This window comes from Emydura macquarii, unplaced genomic scaffold (assembly GCF_026122565.2).
Source record: "Emydura macquarii macquarii isolate MOO-44397 ecotype Brisbane River unplaced genomic scaffold, CSIRO-AGI_Emac_v2 contig_1604, whole genome shotgun sequence".
NCBI classification, from domain to species: Eukaryota; Metazoa; Chordata; order Testudines; family Chelidae; genus Emydura; species Emydura macquarii.
In genome coordinates this window covers 58,489-85,149 of record NW_027131741.1, presented here as the reverse complement: position 1 = coordinate 85,149, position 26,661 = coordinate 58,489, and the positions used below count along the sequence as shown (strand labels likewise).

The 26,661-nt window shown below is 49.4% G+C and overlaps 2 protein-coding genes and 3 non-coding genes across 5 annotated transcripts; 1 reads left to right on the top strand and 4 right to left on the bottom strand.

Moving 5' to 3' along the window:
- Positions 1-1,706: 1,706 nt before the first annotated feature.
- On the bottom strand, positions 1,707-6,801 carry RPS11 (ribosomal protein S11). The gene is made up of 5 exons (XM_067555293.1): positions 6,675-6,801; positions 5,967-6,098; positions 5,167-5,242; positions 3,482-3,611; positions 1,707-1,878 (listed from the first exon to the last, which is right to left on the bottom strand). The coding sequence occupies exons 1-5, from the start codon at positions 6,687-6,689 to the stop codon at positions 1,755-1,757; spliced, it is 477 nt and encodes a 158-aa protein (XP_067411394.1). The 5' UTR covers positions 6,690-6,801; the 3' UTR covers positions 1,707-1,754.
- On the bottom strand, positions 2,865-2,959 carry LOC137157867 (small nucleolar RNA SNORD35). The gene has a single exon (XR_010921249.1). It is a non-coding gene; the product is annotated as a small nucleolar RNA SNORD35 (small nucleolar RNA).
- On the bottom strand, positions 4,642-4,732 carry LOC137157868 (small nucleolar RNA SNORD35). Its single transcript, XR_010921250.1, has one exon. It is a non-coding gene; the product is annotated as a small nucleolar RNA SNORD35 (small nucleolar RNA).
- LOC137157869 (small nucleolar RNA SNORD35) lies at positions 5,415-5,508 on the bottom strand. Its single transcript, XR_010921251.1, has one exon. It is a non-coding gene; the product is annotated as a small nucleolar RNA SNORD35 (small nucleolar RNA).
- A 16,865-nt stretch (positions 6,802-23,666) lies between the features above and the next one.
- LOC137157860 (olfactory receptor 52P1-like) lies at positions 23,667-24,605 on the top strand. Its single transcript, XM_067555296.1, has one exon. It carries the CDS (start codon positions 23,667-23,669, stop codon positions 24,603-24,605), a length of 939 nt encoding a protein of 312 aa, XP_067411397.1.
- Positions 24,606-26,661: the final 2,056 nt, after the last annotated feature.

Genomic DNA, 26,661 nt, shown 5'->3' with positions numbered 1-26,661 from the left:
GCCCATATGATCCCGCTAAAGTAATACATCTGGTGCGCACTCATTCCCTTTTCTCTTCCCACACATCTGACTCCAGGGTTTGGCTCTGACAGGAGAAGCTTATGAGGGAGCTTGTTTATATTCCTGGCCCCTCCCCCAGCATTCCTTATCAATGGGTATGCCCCCCCACACTCCTCTTTCTAGCACTGTGTCTGGGTGCATGTGGATAGACGGGCTCCACTAACAGGAGCCAAACTGGGTTTAAGGTGACCACAGCGCAGGCTCTTTATCTGTGAGCGACCCACATGTTCCTCACCCCAACTCAGCCCTCAGGCCTTTTAGCCATGCAACCCAAACCACTTTCAGCTTCACTTGACGGTGACCATCTCCCCTTGCAGCAAACTCTTTGTAATTAGACCTTCTGGCTGCTGTGGGGCTCCAGGCAGGCCGGGAAGAAAAAAGGGAGCCAGGGTGGGAAACTCACAGGCACTGCAATGCTGAGCAGCCTGGCACCTAGCAAAGTCACAGGAACACCACAGATTCACAGAGCCACATCCAGCCCCTCATGCAATCCACAAACCAGACTAGACAGGGAGACATCTCACCTAGCCCATGGAAAATGCTCCCAGGGGTGTGTGCAAGACCATGCACCTCTCAGAGGAGCACACCTAAATCCAAGGACGCTCCTGTTTTGCAAGACACCCGTGGGAACCTCCCTCCTCGAGTGGGTACCCACCTCTTCAGGAAATGAGCTAGATGCCGGTCTCATGCTCCACAAAATGGCAAGGACCTTTCAGTCCAGTGACAGCATCCACCTAGGATGTGGGAAAGCCAGCTTTAATTCCCAGCTCAGCCTGATGGGGAGAGAGGATTTGAATAGGGCCCCCCACTCCCCAAAGCACTATCCCTGAGCCCTAGGATATTTGATGGGGGCTCCCTCCTCACTCTTGGTGAAGCTGTTCCCCTATGGGCAGATGACAACTGGAGCAGGGGGACTGGGCCCCAGTCTGCCAACCCCTGCTCTGGAGGCATTCCCTCTCACCCCCCAACTAAATATTTATCCACAGAACAATCATGGGACTAGAGAAAGAGAAAATAGAGGCTAGAGCATGCAGGGGGGCTGTGATCATCACTGAGTGCAGTGCTGCCTTTCAGCCCAGGCTGAAGATTGCCCTGTTTGACCTAAAGCATCCAAATTCCCTCTAAAAACCTGGGTTTTTTTGTTTTTTTTTTTTAATAGAAATGTTGCTCTTGTTCAGACTTTCTTGAAAGTCTTGAACTAGCAGGGCTAGGCCAGGAAGAAATGACGCCTGATTGAAAAAGGAAGTCAATTTACATTGAAAGGCTGTTGAAAATTCATTTCACTCAGACACAACATACACACTTGGGAGAAGAGTCTCATTAAAAAATGGAACACAGCCCCTCTTGTTATACAGGCTGAGAAATCTCCCTGCATTGTTCAGCTGGCTTGTACACCATGGAGCAATCTCTGTATGAAAAGAGGAGTCTTACAGCAAAGACAGGGAAGCCAAAAACAGTTCATGCCTTCTTTGTACATGCGTAGCCCTCCTCCCTCCCCCTTTGGGACATTTAGAATTACCAATCTCAGCACTGAGATGTGAAGAGAGTAACATGACCACGTAGCACTCCTGGAGATACTCTATGAACTGGAGCAGGCCCACTATCCTTTGCTAGAGTCCTACAGTCATTTCAGATGACAAACCAAACAGGTTTTTACAAAAGCTTTATTCATCCTGATCATCCATTTGTCGCCTTTAAAACTTCTGGAACTGCTTCTTGGTGCCAGCAGCCTTTGTGACCTTGAGGACATTGAATCGGACTGTCTTGCTGAGGGGACGGCATTCCCCCACAGTAACGATATCCCCAATCTGGACATCCCTGGAAAAAAGCACAACTGCTTTAAGTTCACTACAAAAGCAGCAGATTCTTGGTTACCATCAATTTGTTTCTGCAGCACAAATGTACCAGCACAGCACTGAAGAGACAAAATGCAACTGAGCAAGACAACACTGAGAAACAGGTCTCGTGTACCTAAAGTATTTAAGGCACCTTCTGCTGCTGTTTAAGTGCCAAACAGGTAGCATTTGCTTTCAGTAAGTGAGAGGTCCTCCCTCCACTTCCAAACCAGGGGTGTCTAGCATTTGGCTTTAGCATGTATGGAAAGCAAGTTCCAAGATATAAGACAGATAGCACACAAAGTTCCCACCAGGGAATGTTAATCAGGGTTAAAACAAGTGCTTGCGGACACGTCACCCCTGCAAAGATTAGGTGCTTTCCTTGCAATTTTCAGATACTCGGGAAAATTTCTTGCTTGGTTCCCCATCACTGGAATTTGGACTGAAATGTTAATCCAGGACATCTTAGAGTCCTTGGAATGAGTGTCCACACAGGGATCAGTGTAGTGTTAAGCTACAGCACCCTCTCTCTGCTCCGACTACATTTATCTTAGCATGTCATTTTAGAGGTTGACTATATTCTGCTATAGTACCTTTCCTCCAAGGATCTCCAAGAGCTTTATAATTATTTATGAAGTTTTACAATCTCCAGGGAGGCAGGCAAGTATCCCCATGTTACAAAGGAATACGGAACAGAGATGAAGAGACTTACTCAAGATGGAAGAATAACACCAGGAAATAGCATAAAGACTGAGTCCCCATTCTTGGTAAGTTCCCCAATCTTAAGCACTACAAGAAGACTTCTTCCCAGGAAACGTGTAAAAACTTCGATGTTTACTAAATGGACACAGGTCACACAGAGACAAGCTCACTTTATAAACTTCCCGACACATACAGGCTCTGACAGTTTGCCAGAGAGTACCTGCACAGAGAAGCATTTGAAACTAGGGGCAGCCAGACCAGAACATGTTTTATGGTTCAGCATTGCCAGACTGGCATTTTCAGCAGTCCCCCTTCACCAGTGGGGGCTCTGCAGACCATCGTGAGTTTAGACATCATCACCAGCAAACAGGCTCTAGGTCAGGAGCAGGAAAAGCACAGCCCATATATCTTTACAGTGTGGATCCACTTCATTTACCTTTCTAGAGAAAAGTGCAGTCATCATCTACAATTCTGGGTATCAGATGCTCTTTTGATCTGAACAGCTTCCTGTTTGGGTTGAGACTTACGTAGTATTTAGCACTTGCAGCACATCTCAACTTCAAAGCATTGACATACTTTAACCTTAACACCAACCTAGCGAGACAGGTAAGTCATTCCCATTTTACACATGGGAAAACAGAGGCAGAAGATAGCCACTTGCCAGTCATATCAGAATGGATTAGTACAGATATCCAGACTCCTCATCTTGTGCCCAGATGACATCACTGCGTTCTGGGGCCTGTAGTCCTCAGGACTCTTATCTGGTTAGTGAATGGTACAGATTGGCTATGTCAAGTATGACCAATGCTCAGAGTAGAGGTGCTGTGCTCTTCCCTTCAAATCACTGCTAGACAGGGCAGCCCCAGTACTGCTCCTGTGCTCACCTGAAGCAGGGGGAGAGGTGCACAGACATGTTCTTGTGGCGTTTCTCAAAACGGTTGTACTTGCGGATATAGTGCAAGTAATCCCTCCGGATGACGATGGTACGCTGCATCTTCATCTTGGTAACCACACCTACAGGGATAAAGAGGGAGAGAAGTGTTGAGCACGCCTCATTTTGGTGTTTAAGCAGAAGCTGCTATTTCACAGAGGCCTGGTCTAAGAAGTTATTCCAGTATAGTTATGTAGCTTTTTTTTTTTTTAAAACCAACACAGCTTTGCTGGTATAAGCTCCAGTGCGGACACGTACCAGTATCACTGTGCTTATGCCAGTATATCTTTGCTTGTTCAGGGAACTGGTATCACTGCATCCATAATAGAAAGGCTTTTCCAGCTTAGCTTTACAAGTATAACTACACTGGCAAAAGCCTCCTAGTATAGATAAGGCCTGAGATTTCCTCAAAAAAGCTCAGGTCTGGAGAGTGGGACTCAGACAATATAGTATTTGAATGCAGGAGACTTTCAAGGTTGCGTTTTCCCATTATGTTACCATTAAGCTATTTTAATCAATGATTTATAGAGAAGTCCATCCAGTACAATATAGTGCACTTCATTCCCTACAAAGCTTAAACACCAACCTTGATTGTATAGATTGGAGACAAATGAAAAGACTTGCCTCCCCTGGCTCCGCTCAAAGACATACATTGAACTGGGATTATTGAGAACATGACCCCTGATTTAACCAGTAGCCCATCCTCCCTCCAAGCACTACAGTACCAGTTTTACAAGGCTGAAAGTCCTGCTTCATGCATTAACATAGGTACTACAATCCCTCTATCCTACCCTGCATTACATTCAGATGATGGCAGCTGTCTAATTAGTTATTCCTTATTCTTGGAAAGGACTGGTTCTCTCTCTCTAATCCACTGTAGATTAGAAATCGATTACTCAGTACTTAACCTTCAAAGGATGGTTTCAGGTAATTCTGGGCAACATTACCAAGTCTGCTGCCTCCGCATGCATTTTTAAAAAGCAACACGTCCCCCTGAAATTGATCTCTTCATTATCTGGGTCAAAACAGTTCTATTTCCGTGTAAAGAGCTTCCCCTGAGCTAAGAAGTGGCAGTTCTCTCTGGAAGGGCACTGCCCACCTCTCAGGTCCTTTTGCCAGGCATCAGCAAAGCCGTTTGGCAGTGTCGTCAAAGTCCCTTCACCACGAGACTTGGAAGACCATCGTGAGAATGGCATCATTTGCAGCTCAGGACCACAGTAGCAGTGAAAAGGAGAGATAGATTAATTTCAGGTAGGCAGCGTACAAATCCTAAGGGAGGCATCTGGTGTCTTGGGATCCAAGCTCCTAAAAAGTGGGATGCACATTAAAGGCAAGCTACGTCTACCACCTTTAACAATGATTGCTGTATGCTGGGGTTGGTAGTTCCAGCAGACTCAGACTCAAGGACAACTGCAATCTGCCCTACTCTATGCAAGGTTCAAACAGCAGGCTGTTTTCAATTAATTAGATCACGTGCCAAAATTTTGTTCACCTGATGGATTCAGAACCTACGACAGCTCTACTCACACAGGCCTGCAAAGCCCATTCCCTACAGGGTGTTCATGTAACCAAAAGGTTTTGAAATGTAGCCAAAGTAACAATTCCACCCAAAGAACAGAAGCATTTCTTAGGCCTTACCTGACAGGATACGACCACGAATAGAGACGTTCCCAGTGAAAGGGCATTTCTTGTCAATGTAACTACCCTCAATGGCCTAAAAACAGAGAAACCTGACATCAGTGCTTTGGAGCCAAGCAGGTAGTGAGGACTGCAGAAATACATCTATCAAAAACACTTGTAACCACCCAAATTCACTTTCTGGGATGCAACAACAGGACTGGAAATGTAAATCTCAGAGACATTGCGGCCTTTACCCCTGTCTGTATGAACTGACATCAGCAAGGCCACTTGGCAACTGTCGTCAAAGCCCCTTCACCAGTGGGACTTGGAAGACCATCGTGAGAACAAACATCACATGTCAGCAAGGAAAAGAGCCACCTTGAAATCTGCAGAAATTGCTTTTCATAACCACCTGGGTTATTCACTGGCTGTTAAACCTGCTATTTTGACAGAAATATTCTGGTCCTTTGACAACCTGGGGCTGAATTGATGATCTCTATACCACTGGATTTTATTCTTGCCCACACATAACACTATTTCTATAGTGACCCTTTGATGAAGCTATTAAAAGGCTTTACAAGTGTTCTTAAAGCTCCAACCTCTCTTCCTCACCTGTATGAAGAGCAAGTTAATGAGTCAGGCCAAAGGAATCCCTGGCTGCTGGGATGATGAGCTGTGGCTGGCCCTGCTTTCTGCAGGGGAGTGGAGGAGATGCCTCCTGAGGTCCCTTCCAACCCTCACCTTCAATGATTTTTTGAACAGAGCTAGGAGCAGCCAGGGCTGGGCCCACTCTGGTCTTCACACACACACACTCCTACCTCTTTGGGGGTCTTGAAGCCCAGGCCGATGTTCTTGTAGTAACGGGGCAGTTTCTCTTTGCCGCCCTCTCCCAGAAGCACCCGCTTCTTGTTCTGGAAGATGGTCGGCTGCTTCTGGTAGGCCCTCTCCGTCTGCTCGGGAAAGACAGGCAGAGCGGAGTTCAGATGAAGACCGTCACCCCAACAACAGACCCGGCGGGCAGAACCGGGGTGCGGGGAGGGGGGGCGGGGCACGCAGAGCCGGACAGCGCCACGCACAGACACCGCACACGGGGGTGGGATGCGAGCTGCGCTCCGAGCGCAGGGCCACGCCGGGAAAGGCCAGGGCAGGGCCGCGGCGCTCGCTGGGGCGCGCACAGGGCCCAGAGGCCAGCAGAGCTGGGCCGGCTGCAGAGCCCTTCCGCCCCGCCAGCGGGGCGCGGCCGTGCGGGGCTGTCCAGAGAGCGAGCCCGGGACCCGGCGAGAGCAGCCCCCGGGCCGGGCCGGGCCGGGCCGGAGCTCATCGCCGCCGCCCGGGGAAGCCGAGCCCGGTCCCGGGGGTGGGGGGGATGCGCGCTACTCGACACCCCGGGGAGGGAGCGGGGGTCCTGCCCGAGGCGCACAGACCGGCCCCTTGCCCCGCCCGCAGAGCCGGGTCCCCGCCCGGGCCTCCCGCCCCCAGAACCGAGCCCCGGGGCCCGGCCCCGCCGCCCGCAGGGAGCCGCCGACCTGCGTGTCCGCCATCTTGCGCCGCGCGAGGCAAAAAGGGGCTGGCGCCGGCTCGCGGGGCCGCTTATCCGCTGCGCCGGAAGTGACCTCATGGCGCAGCACGCACACAGGGCGGGAGCGAGCGAGAGTCGGGCGGGGGAGGAGGGGGGGGAAGCGTTCGATCCGCCTGGGCTAGGAGCCAGGGGGCGGGGCCTGAGCGGAGGGGCGGGGCTGATTTAGAAACGCGGCGGGCGTGCCACGCCCCTTTCTCTGGAACGTGCGCGAGGAACGATGCTAGCCCATTACCCCGCCCCTCCCGCTCTGGCCGCCATTGCCCTGTGGGGATGGCCCCGCCCTCCGTCCCCTCCCGGCCGCCATCGCTCTGTGGGGATAGCCCCGCCCTCCGTCACCTCCCGGCCGCCATCGCTCTGTGGGGATGGCCCCGTCCTCCGTCCCTTCCCGGCCCGGCGCGTAGCCGTTGCCTTGTGGGGATGAGAGCCCGGCTTCCGTCAGCAGCTGTGCTTTGGGGACGGAACCCGCCCGCCATTGACGTGTGCAGATGGGACTCAGCCTCCGTCGACAGCCATCGCTCTGTGGGGATAGCCCCTCACTCCTTCCCGGCAGCCATCGCTCTGTGGGGAGAGGCCAGTGGGGGAGGTGTCATTGCTGGGGGGGCCCAGAGGGGTTTGCTCTCGGGGAGCAGAGGTGGGGGTGGCCCCAGCACAGCCTGTGTGGGGGGAGCTGAGGGGGCAGCCAGAGAGACCCTGGGCAGGGGCTAGGTGTATTTTTACCTCACCCTTTCCAGTCAGTCGGGGGCTGTGGGGGGGCCCGTGACAGGACATGTGACTGGCCCTCCACCCGCTCTGCAGCCAGTCCCCTGTCTCAAGGGGAAGAGAGCCAGGACTGAACCGAGCATCCAGCCAGGGGGTCCCGGCTTGGGTTGGGTTCTCCATCACTGGCCGGTTCGGTGCCATGAGTGGACGTTGTTCTAAAACATCTGCTCCGCTTCCGACAGCAACGACCACAGCGACGTCCTCCAGCCCAGGTTACACAGGAGGTCAGGCCAGCTGATCAAAATGGGCCCATCTGGCTTTATAATCTATTGATCCAGCCTCCCCCCTCCCCACCACACACGCCCCAAACTCCCTGGATCTGTTTTCCCCAGGGACAGAAATTAGAGGTGTGGAGTTCAAATTTACAGGGAGGCGGGGGGTAAGACCGTGCGGGCAAAGGCAGGCTGTACGTTTTCGTTGGCACGGCGATGCGGCACTAATTCTCGGCCCCACATTTTAAACGTCTTAAAAGACCAACAAATGTCCGCATTTGGATTTGTGATGGTTTATTGCTGTTTATAAATCGTCCTTTGAAATGATTAGTTCGGCCAAAGTGGCCAAAACGAATGTGCTGACATTGTCATAACTAACACAATAGCGTGAGGGAGATAGTGGTGAGGCCACATGCAGAGTGTTGTGTCCAGTTTTGGGCCACCACGACAGAAAGGATGTGGACAAATTGGAGAGAGTCCAGTGGAGGGCAAAAAAAATGATTAGGGGGCTGGAGAACATGACTTATGAGGAGAGGCTGAGGGAACAAGGCTTGTTTAGTCTGCAAATTAGAAGAATGAGGGGGGGATTTGGTAGCAGCCTTCAACTATATAAACTCTTCAGGAAGGTATAAACTGTTCAGGAAGGACAGGCAGGGGCGAAAGGGTGGAGGAGTTGCACTGTATGTAAGAGAGCACTATGACTGCTCTGAGCTCCAGTATGAAACTGGAGATAAGGCAGTTGAGTGTCTCTGGGTTAAGCTTAGAAGCAAGAACAATAAGCATGATGTCGTGGTGGATGTCTGTTACAGACCACCAGACCAGGAGGATGAGGTAGATGAGGCTTTCTTTACTCAACTAGGGAAAGTTTCCAGTTCACAGGACCTGATTCTCATGGGAGACTTCAATTACCCTGACATCTGCTGGAAGAGCAATACAGCAGAGCACAAACAATCCAGGAAGTTTTTCGAGGGTGTCGCAGACAATTTCCTGGTGCAAGTGCTGGAACAACCAACTAGGGGCCGTGCTTCTCTTGACCTGCTGCTCACAAACAGGGAAGATTTGGTAGGGGAAGTAGAAGTGGGTGGCAACCTAGGCAGCAGTGACCATGAGATGGTTGAGTTCAGGATCCTGACAAAAGGAAGAAAGGAGAACAGCAGGATACGGACCATGGACTTCAGAAAAGCAGACTTTGACTCTCTTAGGGAACTGATGGGCAGGATTCCCTGGGAGGCTAATATGAGGGGGAAAGGAACCCAAGAGAGCTGGCTGTATTTTAAAGAGACCTTATTGAGTGCACAGGAGCAAACCATCCCGATGTGCAGAAAGAATAGCAAATATGGTAGGCGTCCAGCTTGGCTTAACAAAGATGTCCGTGGCAAACTTAAACACAAAAAAGAAGCTTACAAGAAGTGGAAGCTTGGTCAGATGACTAGAGAGGAGTATAAAAACAGTGCTCGAACATGCAGGAATGAAATCAGGAAGGCCAAAGCGCAGTTGGAGTTGCAGCTAGCAAGGGACGTGAAGGGGAACAAGAAGGGTTTCTACAGGCATGTTGCCAACAAGAGGAAGATTAGGGAAAGTGTGGGCCCCTTAGGGAATGAGGGAGGCGACCTAGTGATGGAGGATGTGGAGAAAGCTGAGGTACTGAATGCCTTTTTTGTCTCTGCCTTCACAGACAAGATCAGCTCCCAGACTACTGTACTGGGTGGCACAGAATGGGAAGGAGGCGAACATCCCACAGTGCTGAAGGAACAGGTCCAAGACTATTTAGAAGGATTGGACATACACATGTCCATGGGGCCGGATGCGATGCACCCGAGGGTGCTGAGGGAGTTGGCTGAGGTGATTTCAGAGCCATTGGCTATTATCTTTGAAAGCTCGTGGCAATGGGGAGGTCCCTGAGGACTGGAAAAAAGCAAATATAGTGCCCGTCTTCAAAAAAGGGAGGAAAGAGGATCCAGGGAACTACAGACCGGTCAGCCTCACTTCAATACCTGGAAAAATCATGGAGCAGGTCCTTAAGGAATCCATTTTAAGGCACTTGGAAGAGAGGAGGGTGATCAGGAACAGTCAACACGGATTCACCAAGGGGAAGTCATGCCTGACCAACCTGATTGCTTTCTATGATGAGGTGACTGGCTCTGTGAATGTAGGGAAGGCGGTGGATGTGATATACCTTGACTTTAGTAAAGCTTTTGATACTGTCTCTCACAGTATTCTTATCAGCAAGTTAAAGAAGTATGGGTTGGATGAATGGACTATAAAATGGATAGAGAACTGGCTAGAGCATAGGGCTCAACGAGTAGTGATCAAAGGCTCCGTGTCTAGCTGGCAACGTCACAAGCGGAGTTCCCCAGGGGTCGGTCCTGGGGCCGGTTTTGTTCAACATCTTTATTAATGATCTGGAGGATGGGGTAAATTGCACCCTCAGCAAGTTTGCGGACGATACTAAGCTGGGGGGAGTGGTAGATACCCTGGAAGGTAGGGATAGGATACACAGTGACCTAAACAAACTGGAGGATTGGGCCAAAAGAAATCTAATGAGGTTCAACAAAGAAAAGTGCAGAGTCCTCCACTTAGGAAGGAAGAATCCCATGCACAGCTATAGACTGGGGACCAACGAGCTAGGCAGCAGCTCTGCAGAAAAGGACCTGGGGGTAACAGTGGATAAAAAGCTGGATATGAGTCAGCAGTGTGCCCTGGTTGCCAAGAAGGCTAATAGAATATTGGGCTGCATTAGGAGGGGCATTGCCAGCAGGACACGGGAAGTGATTATTCCTCTCTATTCTGCATTGGTGAGGCCGCATTTAGAATATTGTGTCCAGTTTTGGGCCCCCCACTACAAAAAGGATGTGGACAAGTTAGAGAGAGTCCAGCGGAGGGCAACAAAAATGATTAGGGGGCTGGAGCACAGGATTTATGAGGAGAGGCTGAGGGAACTGGGCTTGTTTAGTCTGCAAAAGAGAAGAATGAGGGGGGATTTGATAGTGGCCTTTAACTACCTGAAAGGGGGTTCCAGGGAGGATGGGGCTAGGCTGTTCTCGGTGGTGGCAGATGACAGAACAAGGAGCAACGGTCTCAAGTTGCAAGGCGGGAGGTCTAGGTTGGACATTAGGAAAAAGTTTTTCACTAGGAGGGTGGTGAAGTACTTGAATGGGTTGCCTAGAGAGGTGGTGGAATCTGCATCTTTAGAGGTTTTCAAGCTGCGGCTTGACAAAGCCCTGGCTGGGATGATATAGCTGAAGTTAGTCCTGCTTTGAGCAGGGGGTTGGACTAGATGAGGTCCCTTCCAACTCTAATATTCTATGATTCTATACCTGAAAGGGGATTCCAGGGGGGATGGAGCTAGGCTGTTCTCAGTGGTGGCAGATGACAGAACGAGTAGCAATGGTCTCAAGTTGCAGTGGGGGAGGGCTAGGTTGGATATTATGAAAAACTTTTTCACAAGAAGATTGGTGAAGCACTGGAATGGGTTACATATGGAGGTGGTGGAAACTCCATCCTTAGAGGTTTTTAAGGTGTGGCTTGACAAAACCCTGGCTGGGATGATTTAGTTGGGGTTGTCCTGCTTTGAGCAGGAGTTTGGACTGGATGACCTCCTGCAGTCATTTCCAAACCTAATATTCTATGATTCTATGATTTTGGGGCATAGGTGCTGTGCTAGCTGCTGGAACTGCTTCTGCTGCCAGTGTAAATAATAAGCATATGGATAAAGTGGGAAAGGCGAAGACAGTGCGTGTAGGGTTTCAAGGTCTTCTGCACATCCTGTCCCAAATGTCTGTGAAGGAGTGTTGTGACCTTCTTTTGAGGTAATTCCAGAAGAGGATGAGACAGTTCTATGAATATACACACCCATTCTTAATTTAGGTAGGATCAGATTAGAAGGGTGAACTATTGGCATGCTTCAGGGCATAAATTGAACACCAGCTGGGGTCAGGAAGGAATCTTGCTCCCTCTCCATGGCATAGTGTTGCACAATTTGATACATGACAACTGCTTGAGGTCCTCTTCTGAAATATTCAACATAGGGTACTTTGAAAGGCAGAATACCAGCTCAAATGGGTCAATGGTCTGATCGAGGATGGAAAATTCCTATGTTCTTAATGTTTAATGCTTGCTGTCTTTGAGTGGTCAGTAACCTCCTCTGTACAGATCATTTATAAAGATGGGAAAAGAAAACACCCATCAGCCTGATTTTCTGAGGTGATGAACAAATGCCACTCCCAATAGGAAATGCTCAGTTCCTCTGAAAAACAGGCCAATAGTCTATATAACCAAATTACAAAGGATGAAACGATACTTCAGATGATGAGACAGGAAGTATGCTGCATCAGTGAGAAACCATGATTACTGATTAAAGCCTGGGAGTCAGGAGTTCTGGTTTCTATTCCTGGCTCTGCCACAGATTCACTGGGGGAACTGAGGTAAAGCACATCCACATTTCTGACTCAGTTTCTCTGGGATGTGGTGAGAAGCGCTTTGAGATCGTAGGAAGGATAGAGCTAAAGAAGGGACATAGTGTTGTTATTAAATATTTATCTGTTTAGGGAAACACCCAAACTCTTGGATTCAAGGATAGATTTTCCTCACTAACCGGAGTCAGTTAGTGATAATAATACATTCATATGAAATCAGAAATCTGCACCTACCTCCTCATTTTAGTGCAACACTCAGTGGCATTTTCCGGATTTTTGAAATAACAAAAATAGCTACCTCTCATCTAGGTCTCAAAGTGCTTTACGAAAGAGGTAATATCAGTGTCAGCACAACTCAGGGTGCGAAGAATCCAAAGTGATAATGAATGACGTTGATTTAACTCATAAGGTGATTTACATACTTTTAGATTTGATTTAGAAAAATATATAGAGAGAGGCCCCTTCACCTGCCACTGAAATGCAGCCACCTCTTGGGTGGAAAGCGGTGTTTTTAACAATGCACAGCAACACTACACAGTAATTTTACAACAGAAAAGGAAGAATACTGTGTTTGGGCTTAAGTTGCTTTACACACTTTTAGATTTGTTTTAGAAAATAGTTCAATAGAATCAAAGTCAATACAGAGAAATGCACGGTACTATACTTAGGAAGGAAAATTAAAATGCACAGCTATAAAGTGAGGAATAATTGACTAGGTGGTAGTACAGCTGAAGGGGATCCAGGGGTTATAGTGGATATTTCCTACAATTCAGTTGTTCCCCGCCTTCCCACACTCCCTCCCCGTCCCACTTCAGAGTCCCTACTCATGAGCAATTTCTAATCCAGGAAGTGCAAATACCCTGTGACAGAGTGGAGGGTGGTAAGCCCCTCGGCTGCCTCTGTCACCCCTAACCCAGTGGGCTAGGCTGAAGCAGTGCAGGTCAGTGAAGCCAAGAACTGAAAAGGGAGCAGGCAAAGCTGACTGCACTGATTAGGCTAAGCCAGAGTCCTGACTCAAGAGGCAAGGGGGAAACAGCTGGCTACCTGGCCAGGGAGGGTATAAAGACCAGCTCAGGAAGCCAGGAGGGGGGAGGTGTGGCCAAGCAGGGTGGGGAGGCCTGTGAGTCAGTCTGCCTGCTGGCCAGGAGGGGCTAGCAATCTTGAGCCTCTGAGCCCCTACAGTGCCCGGGGCAGGGACTGGGGAACTGATTGTGTGCACTGTATATAAACAAGCATGGGTGACTGCAATGCAGACGGCTGTGAGTCCTTTATACAAGGTGGAAGAACCCCGAGGGCCAGGAGGGCCTGACCACGCAATGTGCTACATGCCCCTAAAAGTGGGAGCAATAAAGAAGGTTCTCTGGAGCTAAGGGGTAAGGCTTTCTACTCCCATTATTTCCTAATCCCGAAAGCCAAGACTGATCTCAGACTCATCCTGGACCTGCAAAACCTCAACAGGTTCATGAAGAAGTTAAAGTTCCTCATGGTCTCCTTGGCCTCCATCATCTCTTCTCTGAATCCAAGGGAATGTATGCTGCTTTCGACTTGAAGGATGTGTACTTTCACATCTCAGTCCTTCAAAGTCACATAAGAGTCCTCCAATTCATAGTGAAATACAGTCACTACCAGTTTACTGTCCTCCCCTTCAGTCTGTCAGCAGCTCCTCATGTATTTACCAAGTGCATGGCAGTCATTGTGGCTTTTCTGAGGAAACAAAGGGTCCAGGAGGGCAAATGTGTGTTGGTTCTTACAGGCAACATAACAGCAATCTTCTAAAATAAACAGACGGTAGAGCACGCTCCTCTCCCTTGTGCCAGAAAGCCCTCCCCAAGTGAGAATTCTGTGTGACCCACCTCAATCCATCTTGAGCTTCTCGTTTTCTGGGGACAAAGAACGAACTACCGGATCATCCCAGCAGATCTTTCTCCAACCATGAATGGTCCATTCACCCAGACACTGTGAAGAACATATTCTAAAGGTGGGGAGTTCCCCATACAGGCTTGTTCGCAAAAAGGCACAACAGGAAGTGTCTGCAGTTCTACACCTTTCTGAACTAGAGCCCGGGCTCGTTGCAGGTGTATTCCTTCTCCCTTGGAAGGACCATCTTTTCTATGTGTTCCCGCCCATTCCACTCATACACAGAGTTCTGCTGAACATCAGAAGGGAAGGAACTTGCACAATCCTGATAGCCCAGCCTAACCTCGTCAAACATTGGTTCACCACCCATCTGGATCTTTCCATGGAGACTCCAATCAGGCTGCCCCTGGTTCCAGATCTGATTACCCAGGACCACGGTCGCCTGCATCACCTGAACCTGGAGTTCCTGCATCTCACGGCCTGGAAGCTCCATGGCTGAACTCCTTAGAGTTGACAGGCTATGGACCCACTAGAGAGCTCCTTCTAGGGAGTAGAAAACCACCCAGTAGAGTGATATACCTGGTAAAATGGAAGAAGTTCTTGATTGGGCCTATGCATAGAGGTGTTTTGCCCCTGCAGTTATCTAACATTTATCCTGGACTGCTTACTACACCTAAAGTAACAGCAGCTATTGGTGTCTGTAGGACGGGCTCCTGCCCGGTCCAGTCCTGACGGCCCTTCCGCGGGCCCAGGCTCAGAGGAAGGCCACTGCGCCTTCCTAATCAATAGGGGAATGTTAGTTTGAAAGTCTCTCGCCCCAGCCCCCAGGCAGGGCGGGCGAGCGAGGAGTCTCTTGCCCCGGCCCCCAGGCAGGGCGGGCGAGCAAGAAGCAGTGAGCTCGAGTTCAGCGGGCGGTAGAGGCGATTTCCCTTTTGGGGGTTGGCAAGGATCGGGGAGAGGGGAGGGGGACGCAGGCCCACCCAACTCCACTGCGTCCCAGCCCAGGGCCCTAGCAGTGGCACGGGTGTTGCCACTCAGTCGGCGGGGCTCCTGCCGCAACACGCCGACTGGGCGTTACCCCTAATACAGCCACGCCTCTGGCTGTCCCTGGGCTCCTTCCTCCCCTGGTTCCCCGGTACCTGAGTCCGTCGGTTCTTCTGGGTCGTCGGGGTACACCGCACGGGGTAGGCCAGTCAGTCCTTCTGCGTCCACGGGGGGCAGACTGGGAAGCTCCTCAGCGAGGGGCAGCTCCTCCAGATCACAGGGCTGGGGGTACGGTTCAGCCTCCGGCAACTTCTCCAGGTCGGATCCTGCCTCCAGGGGTTGGGCGTCTGGCAGCTCCTCCAGGTCCAGACCGGCTTCTGGGCGGAACTCCCAGCTCTCCGGTTCAGGGGGCTCGTCCCAGCCGCTGCGGGCCTGAGGCTGGGCCCAGCGCTTTGGGCCTGTAGGCCTCGGCCAGTCCAGGGGGCCCGGAGGCCCAACCCAGGCCTTAGAGGCAGGTCGCCGGGGTCGCCCCGGGGGCCGGAAGAGGGTTACCTGAGGCGGAGGTCTGGCGTGGTTCGGCCCCTTGCTGCAGCTGGCGAGGCAGTGCATCTGTCTCCGCCGGCAGCCTTCTTTCTTCTGAGCTGCAGGGCCTGCTCTTTATGGCTGCCGCCCTCCCTAGGGCTCCGCCCCCCTGCTGCTGGGTTGGCCGCCCGGCAGGACCTGTCGGGGCCCAGTGGCCTGGTTGCCGGGCAGACTGGGCTGCCGGCAAGTCTAGAGTCTGATTGGGTGCCTGCAGCCCTTCCGCGGGCCCAGGTTCAGAGGAAGGCCACTGCGCCTTCCTACAGTGTCATTGAGCAGAGTCCACCTGAGTGCTATTTTGACTTGCTATCCGTGGGTCAACGGCCGATCTGTCGTCACCAACTCAGTTGCCAGCCATTTTCTCAAGGGCCTGGACAGGCTGTACTCTCAAATGTGCCAGCAGATCCTAGTATGGGATCTCACTCTAGTACTGTCAAGGCTCATGGGGCCCCCAGCTGAGCCCCTGGTGAGGTACTCTCATTTCTATTTCCCCTGGAATGTGGCCTTCCTGATAGCCCATCACTCTGGGCCAGAAGGGTCTTGGAGATGAGGGCCCTCACTTCAGAGCCCACACACACTATCTTCTTTAAGGACAGGATCCAGCTGCATTCTCACCTAGGCTTCCTTCGAAAGGTGGTCTTACAATTCCGCATGAACCAGCACATGTTCCTTCCAGTATTTTACCCAAAACCACATACCAAGAGCCAAGAGGAGATATTTCACTCCCTGGACATCAGGCATGCTCTTGCCTTCTATATCAAAAAGACAAAACCATTTAGAAAGACCACTCAACTGTTTGTGACAACAGTGGAACGACCTGGCGAAGGTACCAGCACATTGGACAAGGGCACAAACTTCATCAAAAGCATTATTGGCACAGGTCCCGATCCAAGACATCTGCAACGTGGTCTTCAATCCACACCTTTGCATCAGATTGCAATCTCACTCGGCAAGCCTGAGACGATGCCGTGTTTGGCAGAGCAGTACAGCAGTCTATGTGCCAAAGAACACCGATTCCTCCTCCTGCACAATGGCTTGGGACTCACCTACACTGGAATCGACATGAGCAAGAATTGGAAGAAGAAAAAACAGTTCCTAAGCGTTTGTCACTGTGGTTCTTCGAGTTGTGTAGCTCATGTCCATTCCAAAAAACCCCGCTTACTCCTCCATTGAAGTCTGGTGGCAAGAAGGAACTGAGTGGGCGGAAGCTCGGCATGGTCCGATATACCAGCGCCATGAGAGCGTGACTCCAGGGAATAAACCTGACTTGATGGATCCCACTAGGGGAAAAACATTCTGCTGGCGATGAGTATGGCACGCGTACACCTAGATTGGAATGGACATGAGCCACACATCTTGAAGGACAACATTTACGAAAGGTTAGGAACTGGGTTTTTTTGCGGTGCTGGACGATATGTGCTTCCCCAAAGCCATATTTTATGGACAATTGAAAATAGGAGCACAAATGCTGAGAAGCCAATAATAATGACACAAGGAAACTCTCAAAGCTGTAGACTAAATAAAGTTCCCACAAGACTGGATTGGGGATATTAGCAGGAGTTGTGGGGACCCTGGAGGAGGAGAATAGGGGCTCAGGATGCTTCCTGCACTGACGGGGAGGAACGCATGGTGTGGGGGGCAGAGTGTGCAGTATCCAGATCACAGTGGAGCAGAGTCCTAAAATAGGCAGGAATGTTGCTTGAGATAAAAAGGCTAATAACATATTAGGGTGCATTAGTAGGAGCATTGCCAGCAGATCATGGGAAGTGATTATTCCCCTCTATTTGGCATTGGTGAGGCCGCATTTGGAGTATTGTGTCCAGTGTTGGGCCCCCCCCTACAAAAAGGATGTGGACAATTGGGAGAGAGTCCAGCGGAGGGCAACAAAAATGGTTAGGGGGCTGGAGCACAAGACTTATGAGGAGAGGCTGAGGGAACTGGGCTTGTTTAGTCTGCAAAAGAGAAGAATGAGGGGAGATTTGAAAGCAGCCTTTAAGTACCTGAAAGGGTGTTCCAGGGAGGATGGAGCTAGGCTGTTCTCAATGGTGGCAGGTGACAGAACAAGGAGCAATGGTCTCAAATTGCAGGGGGGGAGATCTAGGTTGGACATTAGGAACAAGTTTTTCACTAGGAGGGTGGTGAAGCACTGGAATGGGTTACCTAGAGAGGTGGTGGAACCTCCACCTTTAGAGGTTTTTAAGCTGCAGCTTGACAAAACCCTCGCTGGGATTATTTAGCTGAGGTTAGTCCTGGTTTGAGCAGGGGGTTGGACTAGATGACCTCCTGAGGTCCCTTCCAACTCTATGATTCTATGAAATGCTTTGCCACTGGTAGGACACAAGGGCAGCAGTCAGCAGAGTCCCATTAAATGTGTACGGACAATGGGAATCTCACTCGCCTCTGAACATCTCCCTCCATGCTCCACAACCGAATGTCAGTCTGTGCAGCTACTCTAGCTGGGATAAAGAGACAAAGGCCATCAGTCCACAGGCTTCAGGGCACGTGCTGATCCCTGAACGGGGCTCAGGAAGCTGCCCTTCCCCATGGCAGCATATTGCACTCGGAGGGGTTTATGACTAAGATGGGGCAATCTGTGCTGCCTTCTGTCAGAGAGGCTAGCGGATGGGAGGGACTGTTACTCAGTGTGAAAATCCTATGTTTGAAACAAGGATGCACAAGAGCCTGTCCACGTGCACGTCATAGTCTCAGGGATTTAGCACAGGGCTCATCAGCCGGGAGTAGCAGCAGATGCTCAGGTTCTATGACAATGAGCAGAAGCACAGAAATGCTGATAGATAAATGAGCAAGTCCAGCCCTTGGCTCTTCTTTTCTCTCTATTCTTTTAGCAGTGCAGGACAACTCTAGCAAGTCTGCAAGCCTCATTTTGGCCTGACAATCTGAGCCTCTGTTATTGGTGAATCATTTCTTCTCTCCTGGGAGAGTCTCTTAGGTTGAAATTCTCAAGGGTCTATTTTCTGCACTTCCTGCTGCTCTCGGAGTCTGGGGATTTGTCCCCGAGTCCTGGCCTACGTCAGAGTCTGCAGGGACTGTATGGGGGAATCATAAAGGTCCCTGTCCAGCATTGCAAGTGTCAGACGTGAGATTCGTACACTGATTCTCAGGTCTCTGCTGCACTGGATTTCGGTGAGTGGCCTGTTTCTGCAATAAAGTTAGGGCTAAGGGCTCGGGAAGGGTTCAAATCAAGAACAATCTGGGCAGGAATTCTCCAGGATAGAGATTAAGGATTTATTGTAAATAGTTTAGACAAATATTTGTTTTTAAAACCATTTCCTTGTCTGTTACTGTGTCTTTCTGTCTGTCTCAGTATCTCCCTTTTTTGGTGTGTTTGTTTTTTTTTCTCTTGTTCGCTCAAATTTTCAAATTCAGCAACTTTACTGCCAGGTTAAGACGTGTAGCTAGAACCTCTTCACTGGGTACGTGCGATACCTGAGATTTCAGAACAGGAATGGGTCACACAGGGTTTTACAGACTAGCCAGATTCTTTTCTCACATTCTCCTTTCAGTGGCTGACTCCAGGTTGACACTGGCATCATTGAGAGCAAAATCAGAGCCTCTGTGTTTTGAATCCCCATCTTTCATGCTTGGTCTCAGGACGCCACATAAACAGGGGATCTTCCTTCAGACTCTCTCAGCACCTTAACAGAATAGCTCTTGCTGCTGCAGGGCCTAAAGCCAGGATCTTCACACCACAGAGTCTAAAGCTCATCACTAAGTGTGAAATCTTCGTCCCATTTATATTAATGGCAAAACTCCCGTCAGGGCCATGATTTCACCCTAAACCGACCACAAATGCACGTTTAGGGACTTAAACAAAAGGCCTGATTTTTACTAGCCATGATCCTCCAGTGACTTCAACTGGAGTTGTCCTACGGCCTCTAAGGATGAGTGAGCTCCTCTGGTCCAGAGAAGAACTGACGGGAGAGTAGCTGAAATCTTAAACTCACAGTTTAGAGGTTCAAAACAATTAGGGTGACAATTTCTTTTGGCCGGGAGGCTGCTCTCTCTGTTCCCCTGCGTCTCTGGTTCTGTAGAGGACGAGAAGCACCAAAAGGCAGTAAAAATAAAAGCATGTTTTTGACTCAGAGGAAACCAAGCAGTGTTGGAAATCCCACTGGGGGAGATCCAGGCACGCACAGTGTGGGTGTGGTGGAGGATGTGCAGTATCCAGATTGCAGTGGCGCAGAGTCCTGAAACGGTGAAATAGGGAATGGACATCCTGACTAATTGACACACCAAAGAGATGTAACTAGGCCTCCTGCAATCTCCCGAGTAAGGGGGTGTCTCAGGCTGTAATGTAATGTGGACAGACTGTAGTAGATTATCTCTGACACCTTCCTCCATCCAGCCCATCCCTCCTCCTGTGACCAACCGCACAAAAGCCTCATAGCAACTTCAGCAACTTCCAGCATGCAAAAACATCAGGAAGTTGTGTCTGGGTTTCCAGCTGGCGGGAATACGGTAAAGCTTTGTGTTGTTTTGAGGAAGAGTTACTTGCGCTGGTTCCTTTTAGTGTCCATGTCCTCTCTCCCCTTCCCTCGGGTCTGTCCCTCTCCTCTTCCCTGCACACACTGAGCTGCTGCTGGGGTTCCCTTTATCAACTGACAGCCTGTGCAGGCTGCTTTTCCATCCCCGTTTTCCCTGGTGCAGCCAAATACAGAATTGAACCCAGGCTGTGTAGATATTTGTACGAGCTGTCACTCTGTGGTGTGTCCGGCACCTGGTGTAGGTCCTGGGTGAGTGGTATCATTGTGTGGCAGGGCTGGCGATTGTGGGGGCAGGGAGTGGGGGGCACAGACAGGCGGACAGCACTGGGATGGTGGGGGTGAGAGGAGGCTGTACATGGACAAGTGGGTGGCGTTGGGGGAGGTGCAGTGAGGGAGTGGGGGGTACACAACAGACGGGCAGTACTGCTGAAATTCAATTTTTCTTCTGATTGTTGGTCCCAGGCCAGTGCTGGGAGCTTTCCTGGCCCCGAGTGTGTCTGGGCAGGTCTCAGGGCTTCTTTCTCCTGCCGAGCCATAGAATTGCATTTCTCAAGGTGCAAATTTTATGGGGTAACATCAGTATTTTTCTTATCTTAAATGTTCTTTCATGCAGTGGCTCACGGGAAGCCTCACACCTGTGAAGAACACGCCTAGAGTGTCATTTTCAAAGCTTCAAAGTCACATGAGACTTTTTTCCTGTGGGGCTAAATTCAGCACTGTCATGAGTAAAAGAAAAAAGCCTTCAGTTAGGCTCAGGCACCAGCTTGCAGACAAAATGCCTCCAACTGACTCCTGTATGTGCTGCAGAGACGTGTTCGCAGAGCCCCAGGCCAGAAGTCACCATTGTGATCATCTAGTCTGATCTGTATAGCACAGGCCAGAGACCTGCCCCCAAGGAATTCCTAGAGCAGAGCTTATAGAAAAACATATAACCTTGTTTTAGAAATTCTCAGTGATGGAGAATCTGCCATGAGCCTTGGTAAATTGCTGCAATGGTTAATTTTTCTCTGTTTTTGAAGTGTATATCTTATTTACAGTCAGAATTCGTCTAGCTTCAACGTCCAGGCATTGGATGGTGTTAGACCTTTCTATGCTAACCTGAAAAGCCCATTATTCAATATTTGTTCCCTGTGTGGGGACTTGTGGACTGTTATCAAGTCACTCCTTCACCACCTCTCTTACACTAAATAGATTGAGCTCTTTGAATCTATCACTGAAAGGCAGGATTTCTAACCTTTAAACATTCTTGTGAATCTTCTCTTACCCCTCTTCAGTGTATCAACATCCAACCTTAATTCTGGACACCAGAACTGGACACATTATTTCAGCATCAGTTGCACCAGTGCCAAAGAAAGAGGTAAAAAACTTTTCTCCCTCTACTTGAGATTCCCTTGTTTATCATACTAAGATCGTGTTAACTCTTTTGGCCACAGGGTCATGCAGGGAGCTCATGTTTAGCTAATTACCCCTTCACGCCTCCCAAATCTTGTTCTGAATCACTGCTTCCCACAAGAGAGTACCGCAACGTGTATCGCCTACCTTCTTTGTTCTTAGGACACATATCCTTTGCTTCGACCTAGTTTACTCACAAGTCCTGATTGCTGTGAATCAGTGACCCGTCCTATTAATTATTTATGATCCCCCAATTTTTTTTGACATCTGCAAACGTTATCAGTATTCAACCCTGAGAAGGGGAAGCAGTTGGATTGCCGACGGGTATATCTGCTTACACTTGTCAGTTAACAAGGCAGAATAACCAAATCACTGTACTTCTTTTGTCTCAGAGAAAGGCAGATGTCTTTAAGAATGTGTCTCACCAAAAGAAACAAGGGAAGTAACAGAGCACAAAGTCCCAGCCTGGCATGATAATGTGTATTTCTATGGGGAAAACTTGGCTCATTTCCAAAACAGGAATTGCATTGTAGATCAAATCTATGGTTCGTCTAGTCAAATGTCCTTTCTCTGAAAGCCACTGCCCAGGAACTGCAGAAGAAGGTGTTGGGGGGATAACCTGACCGTTTTGAGGGTGTCACCTTAACATCTAATAGCTAGAAATTGGCTTGTGCCCTGAAACACTCAGGCGTACAGGCTTTCCAAGATATTTATTTAGCTGTATCTATTGTAAAGGAAAATTCTTACTATCCATGTAAATGTCCAAAAAACATTTCCGATTCTTCCTTAGCTCCTGCCCTCAACTTCATCTAGTGGCAATGAATTTCTCTGTCTAATGATGCACTGAGAGAAGAAAGCATTCATCTTGTAATCAGTTTTGGCTTTGCCATGTTTCGATTTAATTGAATGTCCTCTTGACCTTGTATTATGAGACAGGGAGCACATATTCTTCATATACCGGCTACCAGTCGGTATTTAATAGACTCTTCTTAAATCCCCTCTTTTTTCTCTCCTTTCTCAGGTAACAATCCCAGTTTTTTCAACCTCTTTCCCTAGGAGAGATTCCCCAGACCCTTGATCATTCTTGTTGCCCTTCACTGAACCACGCTAGTTCTGCAGTAGCTTCTTTGACAAGGGTGCTCAGTACTGCACAGAAAATTCCAGAGGAGGGTGAAGAATTGACTGATTGATCACATGGCATTGTATTTTCGGTATTATTCCCCATCTCACTCCTCCTGTGTCCCAATGTTTTGCTTAGTTTTTGTGAATACTTGCACTTTGAGCAGGGTTTCACAGATCTGTAAACCATTACACCAGGTCCCTGCCCTGAGTTCAGATAGTTAAGTGGAAACCTTGCAAAGTATTTAAGGAGTTCAAGTTTTTCCTTCTAGTAGGCATCTACGTTGCACTTATTGACATCAAACGTCATCTCCCGTCGTGCTCCTCATTCACCGGGCTTGGTTAGCTCCCTCTGAGAACACTCCTGGACTGGACTATGGCCTAACTAATTTGGTGCCATGTGGAAATCATAGAATCATAGAATATTAGGTTTGGAAGGGACCTCAGGAGGATGTCTTGTCCAAGCCCCTCCTCAAAGCAGGACCAACCCCAACAAAATCATCCCATCCAGGGCTTTGTCAAATAACACATTAAAAAACAGCAAGGGATGGAAATTCCAGCACCTCTCTAGGTAACCCATTCCAGTGTTTCACCACACTCCTAGTGAAAAACATTTTCCTAATATCCAACCTAGACCTGCCCCACTGAAACTTGCTTCCACTCCTGCTAGTTCTTTTATCTGCTGCCACTGAAAACAACCTAGCTCCATCCTCCCTGGAATGCCCTTTCAGTTAGTTGAAGGCTGCTATGAAATCCCCCCTCATTCTTCTCTTGTGAAGACTAAACAAGCCCCAATTCCCTCAGCCTATCCTCATAAGTCATGTGCCTCTGCCCCCTAATCATTTGTTGCCCTCCTCTGGGCTTTCTTCAATTTCTCCTCATTCTTCCTTTAATGGGGGGCTCAAAAGTGGACAGAAAACTCCAAATGTTGCCTCTGCATTGCTGAATAGAGGGGAATAATGTTGCTACCTCTCTGCTCATCCCTTTTTCTCAATTGTTGGAACTAGAAAATATTTACTGTGTTATTTGTAATCACGTATGTAACCCCCTCGCTGGGCATCTCTCACTTCACAGGAATCTGAGCATTTCAGATCGTCATTGGAGACTTCACCACCTCATGGAGGCCTTCAACCTTACCTCCTCCGGCCCATCAATGTTCATCCTAAACGGCATCCCAGGTATGGAAGCTGCCCACATCTGGATTTCCATTCCTTTCTCTACGTTCTACATCATCAGCTTGTTGGGAAATTTCATGGTTCTGTTTGTTGTCGCCAAAGAGGAGACCCTGCAGAAGCCCATGTACCTGCTGCTCTGCATGTTGGCACTCACAGAGATCGGTACATCTACCTGCGTCATGCCAAAGACATTGTGCATACTTTGGTTTGGTTTCAAAAGCATCACCATGGATGGCTGCCTCACCCAGATTTTCTTCCTTTATGTGTTTGCTGTTACGCACTCAGCCATCCTTGTGACAATGGCCTTCGATCGCTACATCGCCATATGTGACCCTCTGAGATACGCCACCATCCTCACCAACGCACGAATTGCTAAGCTAGGGCTAATGGGTTTGATACGAGCTGTTCTCTTGGTTCTGCCAGAGCCCCTGCTTCTGCAGAGGCTGCCATTCTGCGCCAACCACATTATCCCCCACACGTACTGTGAGCACATCGCTGTGGTGAAGATCTCGTGTGGGGATACCAGAATCAACCGGACGTATGGCCTGGTGATAACATTTGTGATCATCGGGTTAGACCTGACACTCATTGGCCTGTCTTACGGGCTGATCATCAGGGCTGTCCTCAGGATCTCCTCTAAGAAAGCCCACCAGAAAGCACTCAACACGTGCACAGCCCACATCTGTGTGCTACTGATGTCTTATACTCCCAGCCTCTTCTCCACCTTGACACACAGATTTGGTCAGGGCATCGCTGCCCATGTTCACATCCTCTTGGCCAACCTGTATCTCCTTGTGCCCCCCATGCTCAACCCCATCATTTATGGGGTCATAACCAAAGAGCTTCGTGACAAAGTGGGAAAATACACCTGCAGAATGTGATTGTCTGGGGTCACTGACTTTAATCCTGTGTGACAAGAGGGGGAAAGGATTTCTCCTTGTTAATCAAGGGTGCTTTGTCCCAATTTCGTTGAACTCAGCCTTGAGGAATTTTCCTGTTTCAGACGTTCCTCACACCTAATGTCTTATCACTCCATCACCAAGCACTGCCCTCTCCATTGCTAAGTTCTATCTCTCCAACCATCATCTGATCTCTTTCAGAATCACCTGTCGTTCCCCAGCCCCACACACCCTGTCACTCGGCCTTTGTGTGACTTCCCGACCACCAGCGCTCATGATTTCTTATATGCTCTCAGATCTATTTTCCATCACTATATATGTTGATTCTCACCATTTCTCACTCTTCTCCATCTTTGACTCTTTTGTCTCTTTTTCCCCTCTCTGCCATCACAAGGTCCCCAGTTCTGCCATCCACCAGGCCCCAACAATGTTTTTCAGTCCTGAGTCTTCCCAAATCCATCTCTCTGAATTCTTAACTTGGATTTTTCTCCTCTGCTTTGTCCCCCACAAAGCCATGAAACCTGCCCTCAATTATCAGTTTATTTTGGTACACATACTGCACACAGACTGGAGACAAAATAAATAAGTCTATTTCATAGAAAAATCCCAGATGCAAAGATAAAGGATGGAAGAATCCCATGCACTGCTACAGACTAGGAACCTACTGACTAGGCAGCAGTTTGGCAGAAAAGGACCTGATGAATATCGAGGAAAAGCGAACATAGATGAGTTACACAGAAAATAAACCAAGATGCAACCTCAGGCTTTCCAGTTCTGTTCTAGTCCAATTTCCTTTTCTAATGTAAGTTACCTGTTGTCTCTGAAGAGTTTCCCATGTGCCCTATGTCATCAAGGGGATTCAGTGTTTCCCAGACAGCACCCTGCTTAGACGCTGCAGAGTGGCATAGTCTGTGACATTCTGGGCATCACCTAGACCAGTAAAGGGACCTGTCACCACCTGCCTTGTGACGTTGGGGGCCTTAACACTGTGCTGTTGTGGCTCATGGCCCTGCACCGGTAACCAGCCCACAAGCGTCATGGTCTCACCCTGGCTTCCAGCAGCCGACTTACTCCTTGCAGGGTGATGTCAACAGCCTCTGCAAATCCATCCCCCCGAGTTCTCATCCAAGGGAAGTCCAGATGGGAGGGGAAACATTGTGGGGTTTCCTCCATTTGCTCCCATGCTGGTGGAATACATTATTTGAAGGACATTACTGCCCGGGAAGGAGTGGGAGTTTAAAGCAATCTGGCTGGAGGGGCAGGTCCTAAATTCAGGAGAGCTGGGAAAATCAACAAGGGGCGCTCTGGAGCTGCCAGGCTGCCATGATTCACCATTTTTTGTTTGAAACATCTGCCAACCCTCCGGGGGGGCACAACTACTAGGACTGGGGTTCATATTTTGAATTTGATTGTCCGTTCATAGCTTTGTGGCTAATGTGGAGCAACTCCTGCTGGGGCTTGTAGCACAGCTTGGATTAAATAAAAAAGCTGTGTCTCTAATAAAAAATGTCTTTTGTTATCTGATATAAAGACCAATGTGTTAATAACAGAAGCTGTTTCAATAACTAGCTTGGGCTGCTTTCGGGCTAGTTTTTAAGGGACTTTGAGCCATGGATGCAGTAGAAACCTGGCAACCGTGTGTAGGGCAAAGCTAATGAAAGATCAGCCGCTGGAGTGGAGCTGGGGGCAGAGCAGCAAGGCAGGGCCCAGCGCAGAGAGATGTTGCCAGACAAGAAGGCCTTGTAGGCTGGCCTTGAGTGGGCAGTGGGGGAGACGTGACCCCGATGGGGGCCAATGCTGAGGAGAAGAAACCACTGATAATACTGCAGCTTTCTGACACTAGGTGGCTTTCCATCGGTCCCTGTGTGAGCAGGGTTCTTGCTCAGTTTGACAAACTGACGCTACACTTTCAGACAGCCAAAGACAATGGAAGAAACTACTAGGCTGAACTTTTTTATCACACATTCAGTGACTCGGCTGGAGCCTGATTGCGTGTGGCCACCGCCAGAGCATGGCATCAGCATGGCATCAGCACAGC